The sequence below is a fragment of the Cariama cristata genome, unplaced genomic scaffold, assembly GCF_000690535.1.
Source record: "Cariama cristata isolate BGI_N322 unplaced genomic scaffold, ASM69053v1 scaffold13270, whole genome shotgun sequence".
Taxonomy (NCBI): Eukaryota; Metazoa; Chordata; class Aves; order Cariamiformes; family Cariamidae; genus Cariama; species Cariama cristata.
The window spans coordinates 23,622-36,189 of record NW_009593033.1 but is presented as its reverse complement, the minus strand read 5'-3'; the positions used below and the strand labels follow the sequence as shown (position 1 = coordinate 36,189).

The following is a 12,568-nucleotide window of genomic DNA, read 5'->3' as shown; positions in this document are numbered from 1 at the left end:
GTTCTCTCTGAGGAATGCAACCTGAGACATAAAGAATATGAAAAGACAAAATTCCTGATGAAGCAGGTCAAGAAAATGCCCAGAGTAAATCAGTGGCATATAGGAACATTTTTTTAGGTTTGGTGGTTTTCTAAGAAAATTAAATAAAATGTTTTGTTTGTTTGCATTCACCTTTGTCTTTCAAAAAAAAATTCCATATGTTATATAGAAATATTTTTATTTTTTAGGTTTGTTTGCAAAATAACTGGCTAGTATCAATGCAGGTTTTGATATTTTTCATCTAAGAGTGTGACAGAACTAGAAATCAAAGGCAGAGTGAGAGAACCTTTTCCTTTCTCCTTACTGAAAATGTTTAAAAGGGAGAGTTAAGGACCAGAGAAGGTGGGCCAAGAGTGTATACCAGCAAAAAACAACAGACAGAAAGTTGTACATATTGACAATGTTGATTTTATGCCATTTATGTGAATATACAATTCCATTTTAAAGGATAATCTTGCCCATTGTCCCTGTCTGACCTACCAGACTGCTGGCCCTTTTCACCCTTCCTAGCTATGGCTGATGGAAACCAGTACTGTGACCTTTCTCCAAAATTTAGTTTTCACTTCCATTCTTCAGCATCTGTATACTGAGCAACTTACGTATTTTTTAACATCAGTCTCCTAAATCTTAGTTCATAGGAAAGTTCAGAGAACAAAGAAGCCATTGTTGGAAGCTAAGACACCACTCAAATCAGTTCAGATCGTTTGCATTCAAATCAGTTGCCTGGAGACACTAATTTTTGCTAACTGTCTTGGTTTTGGGAAGTGACATGCTAGAGATGGGAAGGGAGTTGTGTTGGAAGATGCACAGTTAAGTTTGCAAAGCATCATGAGAAACACAGATTGATGTTGTCTGTAAACCCAAGCATGCACAAGTTTAGCAGACACTTGACTATGTCATTGCATGAATACAGCATTAATGAAACATAATCTTATGAGGGAAAGGGACTGTCCTGTCTGGGTTAATATAAAGTCATTGTTTTGCTTCTATAATTAATTGCACTTTATTTTCATGAACATTTTAGGTGTATCAATACATGCATGAAACCATAACTGTTAATGGCTGCCCCGAATTCCGAGCCAGGGCCACTGCAAAGGTAGGATATGTGCAACTGTTGAAATACGTGTTACCAAAGTGACCTAGTAATTGACTGTGCGCGTGTGTGTTTCAGGTATTCGTGTGTACACTGTAAGAAAATTTAGACATCAGTGGCAGCCCAGAGTCTAGAACCAGTGCTACTTCCCAGGTAACAATCATAATGGAAAATTTCAACCTTTATGCTGCTTCTGTAGCTTAAGAAAAGAGAATGATTTTATGGAATTTGATGCTTTTTGAAAAGTTGCTTTGCAAAAGCAAATCTACTGGTTCATTCTGTAGAAGTCTGCCTGCAACGACCAATATTTTAATGGACTGTTTTCCCATACAGCTCATGCAGAGAGGACACAATGATTTGGGAGATAGAAACTAAACAGTCAAAATTCCGCTTCTAACTAATGGGAACTATAGGGACCCAGCAAGTGGTAAGGATGAACAGTGATAAAAAAATGGCCTGATCAAGAGACTCCACAGGCAAATGCAAGCCCATATTTTCTAATGCATTAATCAAATATATCGCCTCTTTGTCCATGTGGGCCTGTCTTTCTCATATCCTTAGACTATGACAGCTACATTGCTGCTACTACTAATGATGATTTTCTAAGGGAATTCACACAGCCATGAAAGAACCCATTCTGTGTGCCAGTATGAAATATGCTCTGTATTTGCATAACATGCACAAAGATAGATGCTTCCAGACAGGGAGATCCACCATGGCTTTCTCTTTCCCATTATAATTTTGTACTCAACACTATCTTCTGGGTGGTATAGCAGATACTATGCAAAACAGGTAAACCTGCAAAAGCCATAAATTTTTTTTAGAGATGTTTCTTTGTGGTCCCACTCCTGTGAAGTTAGTGACAAAACTCCCTGAAATCCTAATGGAAATAAGATCTTACCAGTATGTATTTATGAAGGTTGAGAGTGTGTTACAAAATGATTTCTACAGTATTTTAGAGAAGCAAGCTGTACAGTAGCCAGCAAATAACCTAATATACACTAAATTGCAGTGTCTTTTCCTTACTAAGTAGAACATTCTTTTCTGTAGGCTGTTCTTGTGATTTTAACCTTCTTCTAATTGAAAGTTAATGGTCAATGTAAATTTGTAAGGTCTATGGTTCTATATAGAGAAATGTGTATATGAAATCCTGATTTGTCTACACTGCAGGTAAACATAGAAATTATTGCTGTGTTGTATAGTAAATGGGGAGAAAACCAATTAGTGTTTGCCATTCTCATTTCTTATTCATATAGAACAGCAGGGTTACAGAGCAATGTTTCAATATCGCAATATTTCCTGGTTATTTCTGGGCTGTCTGCATTGCATTCTCCTAGTGCATTCATGTCTGACATAGAATGTATGCATGATGACAAGGTCTGCATGTGCAAAAACATGTAACTGAGAATGATCCATTATGTCACATCATCCACTAGCTTCTAATAAGCATCAGCATTATTAGGATGCTCCAAAAACGTTAGCGTAATGCAGAATTGTTTGAGCAGTTTGGACTACAAACACACATTGAGAAGGATAAAAGATTTTCTTAATGTTTATTTAATGATTTACTAAGATCTATAATTAGGAAAATAGTTGTAGTGAAAAATGAGTATAAGATGTAATATTTTCCTGGATGCAAGCTTTACAGTTTGTTACCTGTTTTTTTTTTTGCTAGAGTAAGATTAACAATCTAGGATTTTTCTAATTGATTTATAAATCCATTTCTTAAGATTTAATTTTTCAATAAAAGTTTTGATCCAATTATATTATAAAAACTCATATTCCTGTTTCAGGAGTTATCTAGTTTGCAAGATTGGATAAAGATTATAAATTAAACTTTTTAAAATAAGAATATAATTTTAGGATTTTTTTCTGTGCCCAAAGAATAAAATAAATACATCTGTACCTCTGAAAGCAGAGCAGAGAGTTAACAGTTCAGTTCATCCACTTTATTTCAACGAGGAGCACAGTACAAATCGTATTATTTTATCTCACAGTAGTAAGTTTTCTCCCTGTGAAAAGGCAAAGAAGAAATGCACTAGTGATCATGACTGTTCACCACCGCGCAGTCAGGCTTTCCAGTGCCTACTTCTGGCTCTGCTGCTAACTTTCTGCGTTATCTTTGACAAGTGACCTAAACTCTCTATTCCTCTGCTTATTCCTTTATTTCAAAAGCATTGGCATGGAGCTTAATATTTTTCAAATGCTTTCAGATAATCAGAAAAAGTCAGAGTAAGATAGTGAAATGTATTCACAGGAATGAATTCTTCCTGCAAATGAACAACAGAGTGTATATCAGTGTTCTCCCTACATAGCCAAATCGCTCTTTTTTTTCTTCCAGGCAACAGTTGCTGCTTTTGCAGCAAGCGAAGGCCATTCACACCCGCGAGTGGTGGAGCTGCCAAAAACTGATGAAGGCCTGGGCTTTAATGTCATGGGAGGAAAGGAACAAAATTCACCTATTTATATTTCTCGCATCATTCCTGGAGGAGTGGCAGAAAGGCATGGAGGGCTCAAACGGGGGGACCAGCTGCTTTCAGTTAACGGAGTGGTATGTGGAAATTTGATAGAGCTTTCATTTTCATCTGGATTTTCATTTTTTACAGCTGTTCTAATACTGTGATTTAAAATGCAGCCACATGAAACAAAATGAATTAGCTCTGTGAGAGACCTTCAGTGTGCATTTGTGGTGCAGTGAGGCAAAGCTGCATCGACAACTTTGTGCCACTACAATTTCTGTTGTAATGGAGGGTGCTTGAAGAGCTTCATTTCAAATCCACACCGCATGCTTAATTTCCAAGGAAGTTATGTCCTTCTTAATTGATAATTCTGCAAATTCGTTTTGCAGAAAAGCGCAGTAACAGACTTTGTCATTCTTGCACTTCATAGCCTCTGAGGCACACGGCCCTTTCTAAGCACAGTGATGCCTCAGTGGCACATGTGTAGTCTTGTGACCTTCAGAGCCTTTGAACATATAAAACCAAAATAAATTTGAGTAAGCGCATTTGGTGCTGATTTGCAATGGAAGGTATATTCCAGATTTCTTTCAGTGGCATTCATTCTAGCTATGATATCTTTGTCAGAGGAATCAGCTGTACAAATGTACACATACAGGGAGCATATATTCTTCATAAAAAGTTACATTTTTTACATTGTCATTTTTCATATTAGTCAATACTTCAGGGTGGAGTGTTTTGCAGTAGTTTCACTGTGAATGTCAATATAGAGGTAAAAATAGAAGGACTGTTGGAATAGAGAGGAAAAATAAGGCTCCGACTACATTATATGGGTCAAATTCTGCCTTTCATTTTGCTTTTTCTTCCGTTTTACAACGGAATGTAAAGTACTGAAAAGGTAAGCATACTCATTCGTATAACCCTACACTTAATGAAAACATAATCCTTTTTCATGAAAAACCTCCATCTAAACCTAGCGTTCAAATGCACCAAAGGCACATAGGAGCAATTCCTGAATCCAGTCAGAAATATAAGACTTTCCAACTTAAATTTCTTCTTTGTTGTAAGCCCATAAAGAATGAAAAAAAAGCTATCTTCTACATGCTTTCATGTTCTCATCTGTTTCTCTTAACAATAGCTATTCCCTTTCTCTTGAAACAAAATATTAGTGCAACATTTCAGACAGACTTTTTACCACTTGTTCTATGAACCATCATGTTCTCAAAAGAGAAATAATAGGTCTGGAAGCTTGCTTGCCCCAGTACACAATGAGAAAGAAAAGACACAAAACAAAAAAAAGAAAACCCACTGAAAAGATTATTTAGTCTCAGGGAAAAATAAATCAACTGAACATTTAATAAAGTAAATTGCCTGACCTTCACTGATTGGAAGTAGATCAAATAATTTTGTGTTGTTGTTCAGCACTTCTTTCAACAGGTGAATAAAAAGGCGGATAAAAAGAGTTTCTGTTCACTAACTGATAGATGGTTCTTGAAAGATCCTTTTACTGTCAACAGCATCTAACCAAATACCAAGGAGGAACCTTCAGATGTCAAGATGTATTGAATTTGACTCTGTTGTCACCTCTATTTCATGATACTCTGTTCAAAAAATCTCATGAATGTGCTCTAGAATATACATTAAGCTAATGTAGCAAAAAACCACAATATAAAATTCCCAGTTGCACACAGGCACACGAGAAAGTTGATTCAGAGATGCAACAGAAATATTTTTGTGTTCAGAGTTTAAACAAAAGAATTTGAAGTTTGAATTGCAGTTGCACGCTTGAAATAAGGCTGATGAGCCACTGTTCATAAACTAGTCTTGGGCTGAATTAAGCCCATACAATATAATTCGTAAAGAGGAAAAAATTATAGAAGTGGTAGTTTGTTTGCAGACGGTTTGAGACAGGAGGAAAAAGGTCTAAATTTAACATTGTTCGCTGGGACTAGTTCACTCTGTGCTTCTCTTAATTTAGCTGGAGAAAAGCAAATAATATACAGTATGTACAATACAACAGACGGCTCAGCAGTGGAACATGAAATGAAAATGAAATATCTGTAACTTGTTTGTGCTCAGCAGTTGGTGGTTATCCAACTTTATAATTATCAACATAAAATTAGAGCTATCTGTTCAGAATCCAGATTCGTTATCCCTGCATGACTGGGATGACTGTTCCTTGAGCTGTTTCACCGGATGTTAAAAAAAGTATTTTCTTATTATGCTGGGGATTTTGTTACATACTTTTGTCCCATACCCCCTAAAAGTAAAGGAAATTGAAAGCAGTAAGCCCTGCAGATGGCTCACCAAATGCACTTGTCGGTGGTTGTTCATATCTGGCAAAGATTCTGCATTTGTCAGATACCTGGTGTGAGTCAGGTACAGAAAGGGATGCAAAATAGGTTTATAACGGCTAATTTGTCACCCAAGCATTTGTTTACAGATACGTAACAGAAATATTCTCCTCAGTTTCACAGCTTGTGGAGTAACAGTCAGATTCTCTTTTTTGTCTGCAAGAGAGTGGGATTTTTTTCTTTTATATTTATGACAAGTCTGCGAACCTGGATGCAGTAACGATTGGCATTTCCCTGCACCATATATGCAGTTCTTTCAGCTCTTCTTATCTCTACAGTATTTTGTGTCCTTTTTTGATGCAATCTGCCAATGCAATAATGGAAATAAAGACATAAGTATATATAAATATATGTAATCAAAAATTACATAGTAAAGATACACATTCCAAAACAAGTGTATTAAATCCCATGTTTGGTGGGCGGTTCTAAAGTAACATGAGTGTCAGATCCTCACAATGTCCCCAGCCAGCATAATCCAGTCAGCAAAACCCCTTGTACAGGCATGACCGATACCAGCAGGAGTCCTTTGCCAGCACAGCCTCAGAGCTTTGCAGAGGCAGAAGAATTCAAACAGCAAAACAACTTTCGTTTGCTGGTGTAAGCTCTTTTCCCTACTCCAAGGGGCTCCACTCTTCAGTTGTGCAGCTACTGCTATGCAGGTTCCAAGGTGTACTCCTTGGAAATATGAGTGCAAGCAGCAGTGAAGAAGTTAAGAGCAAGTATAGTAATCGTATTAGTAGCAGCTGAAAATTGTAGTTGTTAAGACCTGAGCTAGGTGCATTTGGAGAGTAGGATTCGTATTTAGCAGCACTATCTTTTACTTTGCCTTTGTTATTTTCCCCTCTTTGGTTGTGGTTCAGAGCTTTAGGCTTAATTCTGTATCATTACTATTCAAGTCAATGGGAGTTTTCCATTGACCTGGATAGCAACAAAGTCAAGCCCTTCATTTCCAATTAGAAAATACTGACTGTAAACTGGAAGAACAAGGCCAGAGGCAAATGGGAAAGAAAACAGGCAATCATTAATTAAATGCAGTTTACTAAGCTGTATGAAGTATTGAAGTACACCATCTTGTTATTCCCCTGCAGAACAGATAGAATCATAATTCCTTATCAATGTCAGTTAGAACCATCCAACTCTTTGAAAGCAAATGAATATTTTAGCTACTCCATGTAGTTTGGGAGATTACAATTTTTGTTCCTAGCCTGTTCTAAGTTCGTACTGTTGCACAGCAAAACTGATCACGACAACACTGAATACACTGCTGTTTCCTCTGAATGTCCATGCCACGTCATATTGACCAGGATTCACGAGCAAAAAAATGTAATGTAAAACAATGCCAAATTTTATACAGTTCCTCTTAAGGTGAGAACTGTGTTTAAAAAAGCCAGTATCAAAGCCAGTCACAAAGCAAAGAGTTATAAGATAGCTGGTTACAGTGTGTGTTAGTTATGATCGCCTCTTCTAACATTGAGTGGTTATGGGGTAGGAGGCATGGGGAAGAGGTTTTAATTTGTATCTGTGACTTGTTCGTTAAAGCAGTTTCAAAACACCCTGTGCATCTATAGCTTTTTATTTTAGCTCTCTTTGGAGCATTAGACACATTCACTGTTTCTTATGCAACTACAATTTCCTCTTTTTCAAATATTTGTAAGGAAACTCTTTTTTCTCCAAATTACTTTTGGGCAGCAGTGCTTGTTCAGCAGATTTATCCCAATCACAAGTTCTAACAAACCTGGTCATCACAGATCATGAATTTTCTTGAAGATATTTGACTAGGAGACCTACTGGAGGAATTTCATGAACATTCAGTTCAAAAACACAAAGTCGTTTGTTTCAACAGTCAAATGTATATTTACTTCAGGTTTTCTGTTTCTAGTAATCATTTCAGCAATGGAAATTACATTCATTATTTCTCTAAGATGCATTAATATCTTCGAAGCATCGTAACATTTGTGTTGAAACTCTTTGAGTCCAGTCAGTTGACCCAGACATGAAATAATTGTTTGTATTAATATGTTGAGGATATTTAACAGGAGAAGGAAGATAAATAGCAAGGCAATACGCTTGAATTGTGTTGGTTTTATTATTTATGTAGAAGTGTATTGTGTCTGCTTTTTGAGACATTTAAATCATTATTTCTAGCTCATAGTGTGCCACAGCAGAGTAATTCTTATTCACTGTTCTTGCACAATGCTACTCAGTCAAATATCAGAGATGAAATAGAAGGAATTTTCTTCTGACAGTTGCTATAATGATGCTAAGTTATTCTTTTAGCATGAATTGAACTTCAAATATTTTGAAGGCTGCTGCTTCTCTTTGGAAGCCTATGGGTATAGTTTCATTTTAAATAGCATGGTATACAGAAGAGTTTTAAAACACAGTGTGTAGTAAAACTTTGATTTATTTTATGTGGGAAGAAAATTACTTATTTTTAAATGATCTAAAATCCATGTGAAAATCTCAGTTGTGTGGGCTTTTTTTTTCTGTACGAGATACTTTTGTTTGTTGGAATATATCCTGCAACACACATGGGCAATCATACACCATTAGAAAATTTCTTCCTTTCTCTTAAGGTATGGAACAATCCACATGCCTGAAGAGCACGCCAGTCAGCCTGCTTAATAGTAGAAATTAAATACTCTTTTCACAGCTGAGTCACCTCCCCTTTTAGAAATTTACTGTTTCAAACAATGTTAGCATAGAAATCAGAGCTTGATCCCCTTTGGGAATACTTTTGATTTCACAGCAGATATCAACTTGCTGTAAAACATTTTCCAGAAACGGAGGGAAAATATATATTCCTTCAGCAAGAACTTGCAATGTTTCAGTTGTTAGTGTTTGATTGCTTAGAACTAACCAGATAAAGACTAGTTTATTTCCAGTAGAGAACCCCTATCACCTCAATGTTAAACCTGTGAGCAATGCCGTTAAGTCTCTAAGACGCGGTTGTCCCCAGGAGCAGCGGGCATGCTCCTTTGCCGGGAGCTCAGCGACTGTTTAATCACCACATGCCGTTCCGTGCGGGATCCAAACAGGACCAGGGTGTAAGAAAGGAATTGCCATTTGAAACTTGCAATTTCTTCATTTCTTACCAACATTTAAATAGGATTTTGGTTTTGTACCTTGCAAACAGTTTGTTTGGGTTTTTACTGCAGGGTTTGCGGGTTTTATAACATTATTTTTGTTTGCATAAAGCTTGTTGAGTATATCCTGTCCTTTTCACACAGATCAGAAATTAGGTTTGTAATGCAACCTAAACCAGATTTGGGTTATTTAAAATACGAAAATGAATACATTCCCAGCAGTGCATAAATCTTACTTAACTCAACACTTTTCCTTATTAGTCCCTTGAAAAATGTAAAGTATGGAAACTTCCTAAAACCCCGACAGCCTTTCCATGTGAAAGAGAGGACAGAGCTGTAGATCAAAGGAGCATTTTCATTATTAAATCTGTTCTCCCTGCTCCCAGAGCGTGGAAGGAGAACACCACGAGAAGGCGGTGGAGCTGCTGAAGGCGGCTAAGGACAGCGTCAAGCTGGTGGTACGCTACACTCCCAAGGTGCTGGAGGAGATGGAGGCTCGCTTCGAAAAACTGAGAACAGCCCGGCGCCGGCAACAGCAGCAACTGCTCATTCAGCAGCAGCAACAGCAGCAAACTACACAGCAAAACCATATGTCGTAGGTGAGAGGATTCATTGGCCTTCCCAAAAGCCCACTGATGGCACCCTGCCTGGGCCAGCAGCTCCCGGGGGTCCAGGGCTCCGTCAGGAGCGGGGTAGCCAAGGGGCACCGGGGCAGCCCCATCCCCGGGCATCAGGCACCTCCCTGGGCACAGGGACCGGCCAAGGCTGGGCTGGGATGCAGGCCCACGGGTGGGCTGTGGGGAGCTGGAGACCGGCCCTGCTGCGGCATCGCTGGGGCAGGGGCTGATGGCCCTGAGGAGCTGACATGGGGCCCTGGGCCGTGGGCAGGGTGGGGGGAGCCCTGAGGAGGGACAGTCAGGGGGCTGGAAGTACCCTCAGGGCCCCAGCAAGTACTTACTGTGGTGAGCATGAGGAGAGCTCTTTCTTCAGTACATTTCCATATGGTCTGTCCCGGTAAAAAATGCATTTTGAAAATAGGTGAAAGGCCCTAACAAGTTCTGAAGCTAATTTCCAACTAATAACCCTGAGATCAATAGCCACTGTGCAGCTCTGGCTTATCTGCAAGCAAGACTGCATAAGAAGTCTGTAGTTCATGGGAACATTTTTTAATTAAAAAATGGAGTATTTATGACAAGTAAGAATATGCTGCCAGATTTAGACACAGTTTAATGTATTTTGAGATAGTCTGTTACTACTCTGCAACAGAACATCAAGATTTGCTGCTGGTATGTGAAGAAAAGTCTTCCTAGTCCCTTCCCTGCTACAGAGAACCCAAACTACACTGTGGTTACTCTGCAGGAAGCCTACAAGTGCTTACTTCTCATCTCCCATTTGGTAGGAAGTACTTCATTCACTCCTGACTGACATGCAATATTACAGTAGCTTCCGAGAGGCTTGCAAGTTTCCCAGCACAGTCAAAACACGTGGCATGTGAGGTACAGAGATTCTCCATATATGCAATTCTTCTGAAATCAGTGAGAGTTTGTGACATGAATACATTTATAGATATGCTCTGTTTGTCCCAAAAGAAATCAAGTAGGAAACATGTCCCAAGGACTTACATCCCAGTCCTCCACATGTCACACCAGGTGTTCCCAAAGCAGGGTGTTGTACCAGTAGGAGTCTACAAGTGACTCACAAAGTCCCCAAATGGTCAGGAACTGAAGCTCCCAGTGATGGTTTCATCATTCTTATTGTTGACACTGACCTTTGTTGATATTTAGGGGAAGACACCCACCTTGTAGACCCCTGTCCTGTGACCACGAGAATTCCAGCTTTGTTGATGCAAACAAAAGCTCTGAGTGGGATCTGAATCCCACATCAGAGCCTCAACTCAGGCAGGAGGTATAAACAGTAGTATTTCGTGAAGTAAGTTTTGGGTTTCTATGGAAAATAGAGCCATTGCAGGAGACGAACATACAACCAGCATGGTCTCACGTGAAGTTTTTCATGTTTTTTCAGTTACCTAAATCTTTTCATTAGCAAGTAAGGTATTTTTACTGATTTTAAAATTTTCTTTAAACTGACAAGGAACAAAGGCAGGCAGAGACAGCCATCAACTTAATTCCTTAATTTCTTATGCTTGCTCTGAGAAATGTGTTTCTTTAATTCTAGGTTATTCTCAAGAAAAAGCAAGCCTCGATCAAGAGTTCAGTAATCAAGCAACCAGAGCTGTACTTCAGTATTCCAGCAAAAGGAAACAACTAGAGGAACAGGAAACAGAATTCATCTGGAGAATGTGCGGTAGAAGAATAATGTAGTTAAGACAGCCACAGGGAGGGTACCTTCATGATAAGGCTTTTCAGCACACAGCAGTCACAGGTACATAGTACTTTTGTGACTCTGTTCCTAATGAGAGCAGCATGATAGGTAAACCCTATGGAACAGAGAAGTCCAGGGCTTCCAAATAATTCTGTTTGATCTGATCTTGCACTTCTTACTCTGACAAATTGGCCAGCTGGCTTTCTCTAGTCACTGAAAGTTTTGTTTTAAGGAGATCAAGATTGGCTGCTTTTGGGGACAGAATCTTTCTCTACAGTTATCTCCAGAAATGAACAACTACATCAGTTCAAAATTTTGCCACAGACATCAAACTCATACAACACGCTTCATAGCCACTTTGTACTATATATTGTAGAGCTGTTTTAACCTAACTTCCTGTTTATAATTTTCAATTTTCCCTCTGGAAATAGCAATTTACTATATTTATAAAGTATTCCATTTGTAGAAGCAATTGGCTTTTTACTCTTGGTGTTTCCATATATTTTATTATGCATCAACAGAGTGAGAAAGTTTTAGGTGAATTTTAATTTTATTAGTAGTAAAGTTAGGGACTCCTAGAACTGTATTTTTAAACGTAGGTATTGCTTGTATCTATTATAGTTACTATTCAGAAATCTATAACTGGATATATTATATATTTATTCCATAAAATATATATTGTCTGAATGTACCTGTTACAGAAGTAGGGTCTTTGCTTAGCATGTATTGCAAATGTAGTAAGCTAATGTTAGCAAAAGACCAAGCTTTGTTTGGCAGATATTACTGTGATAGCATAATCTTGGCTTTTCTGTATTCTTTAATTTATTTTCCAGTCTAATGTTAATATATTTTAGAGAGGATGAAGTGTAAATTGTTTCTTTTAAGACTCACATATTATCATTCAAATCAATTTGAACTTAGAATTCTGACTTACTTTTTTTATCAAACCAAATCGGAATGTGCAAACAAAATATATAACTAAGTTCTTAAGTTTACATGTCTGCTTTTCCAAAGAAAATAGTCAAAGCTGGAAGGCTATAAATGTCATCTGCTTTCAAGAAAATACAAAAATGGAACCCCCAAATTCTAAAAAATAATAATTTTCAGCACGCCTTCTATGCTTCATGAGAAAAGACTGGGGGAGAAATGGAGCTTAGGGGAGAACCCTACAGTCCTTGCATGATGAAAACTCCAGCTGATGTCAGTGAAAGTTTAGTA

The 12,568-nt window shown here is 38.1% G+C and overlaps 1 protein-coding gene across 1 annotated transcript; it reads left to right on the top strand.

Moving 5' to 3' along the window:
* Positions 1-1,067: 1,067 nt before the first annotated feature.
* On the top strand, positions 1,068-11,723 carry LOC104168171 (protein lin-7 homolog A). Its single transcript, XM_009708693.1, has 4 exons — positions 1,068-1,135; positions 3,474-3,683; positions 9,415-9,627; positions 11,204-11,723. Exons 1-3 carry the CDS (start codon positions 1,076-1,078, stop codon positions 9,625-9,627), a joined length of 483 nt encoding a protein of 160 aa, XP_009706995.1. The 5' UTR covers positions 1,068-1,075; the 3' UTR covers positions 11,204-11,723.
* Positions 11,724-12,568: the final 845 nt, after the last annotated feature.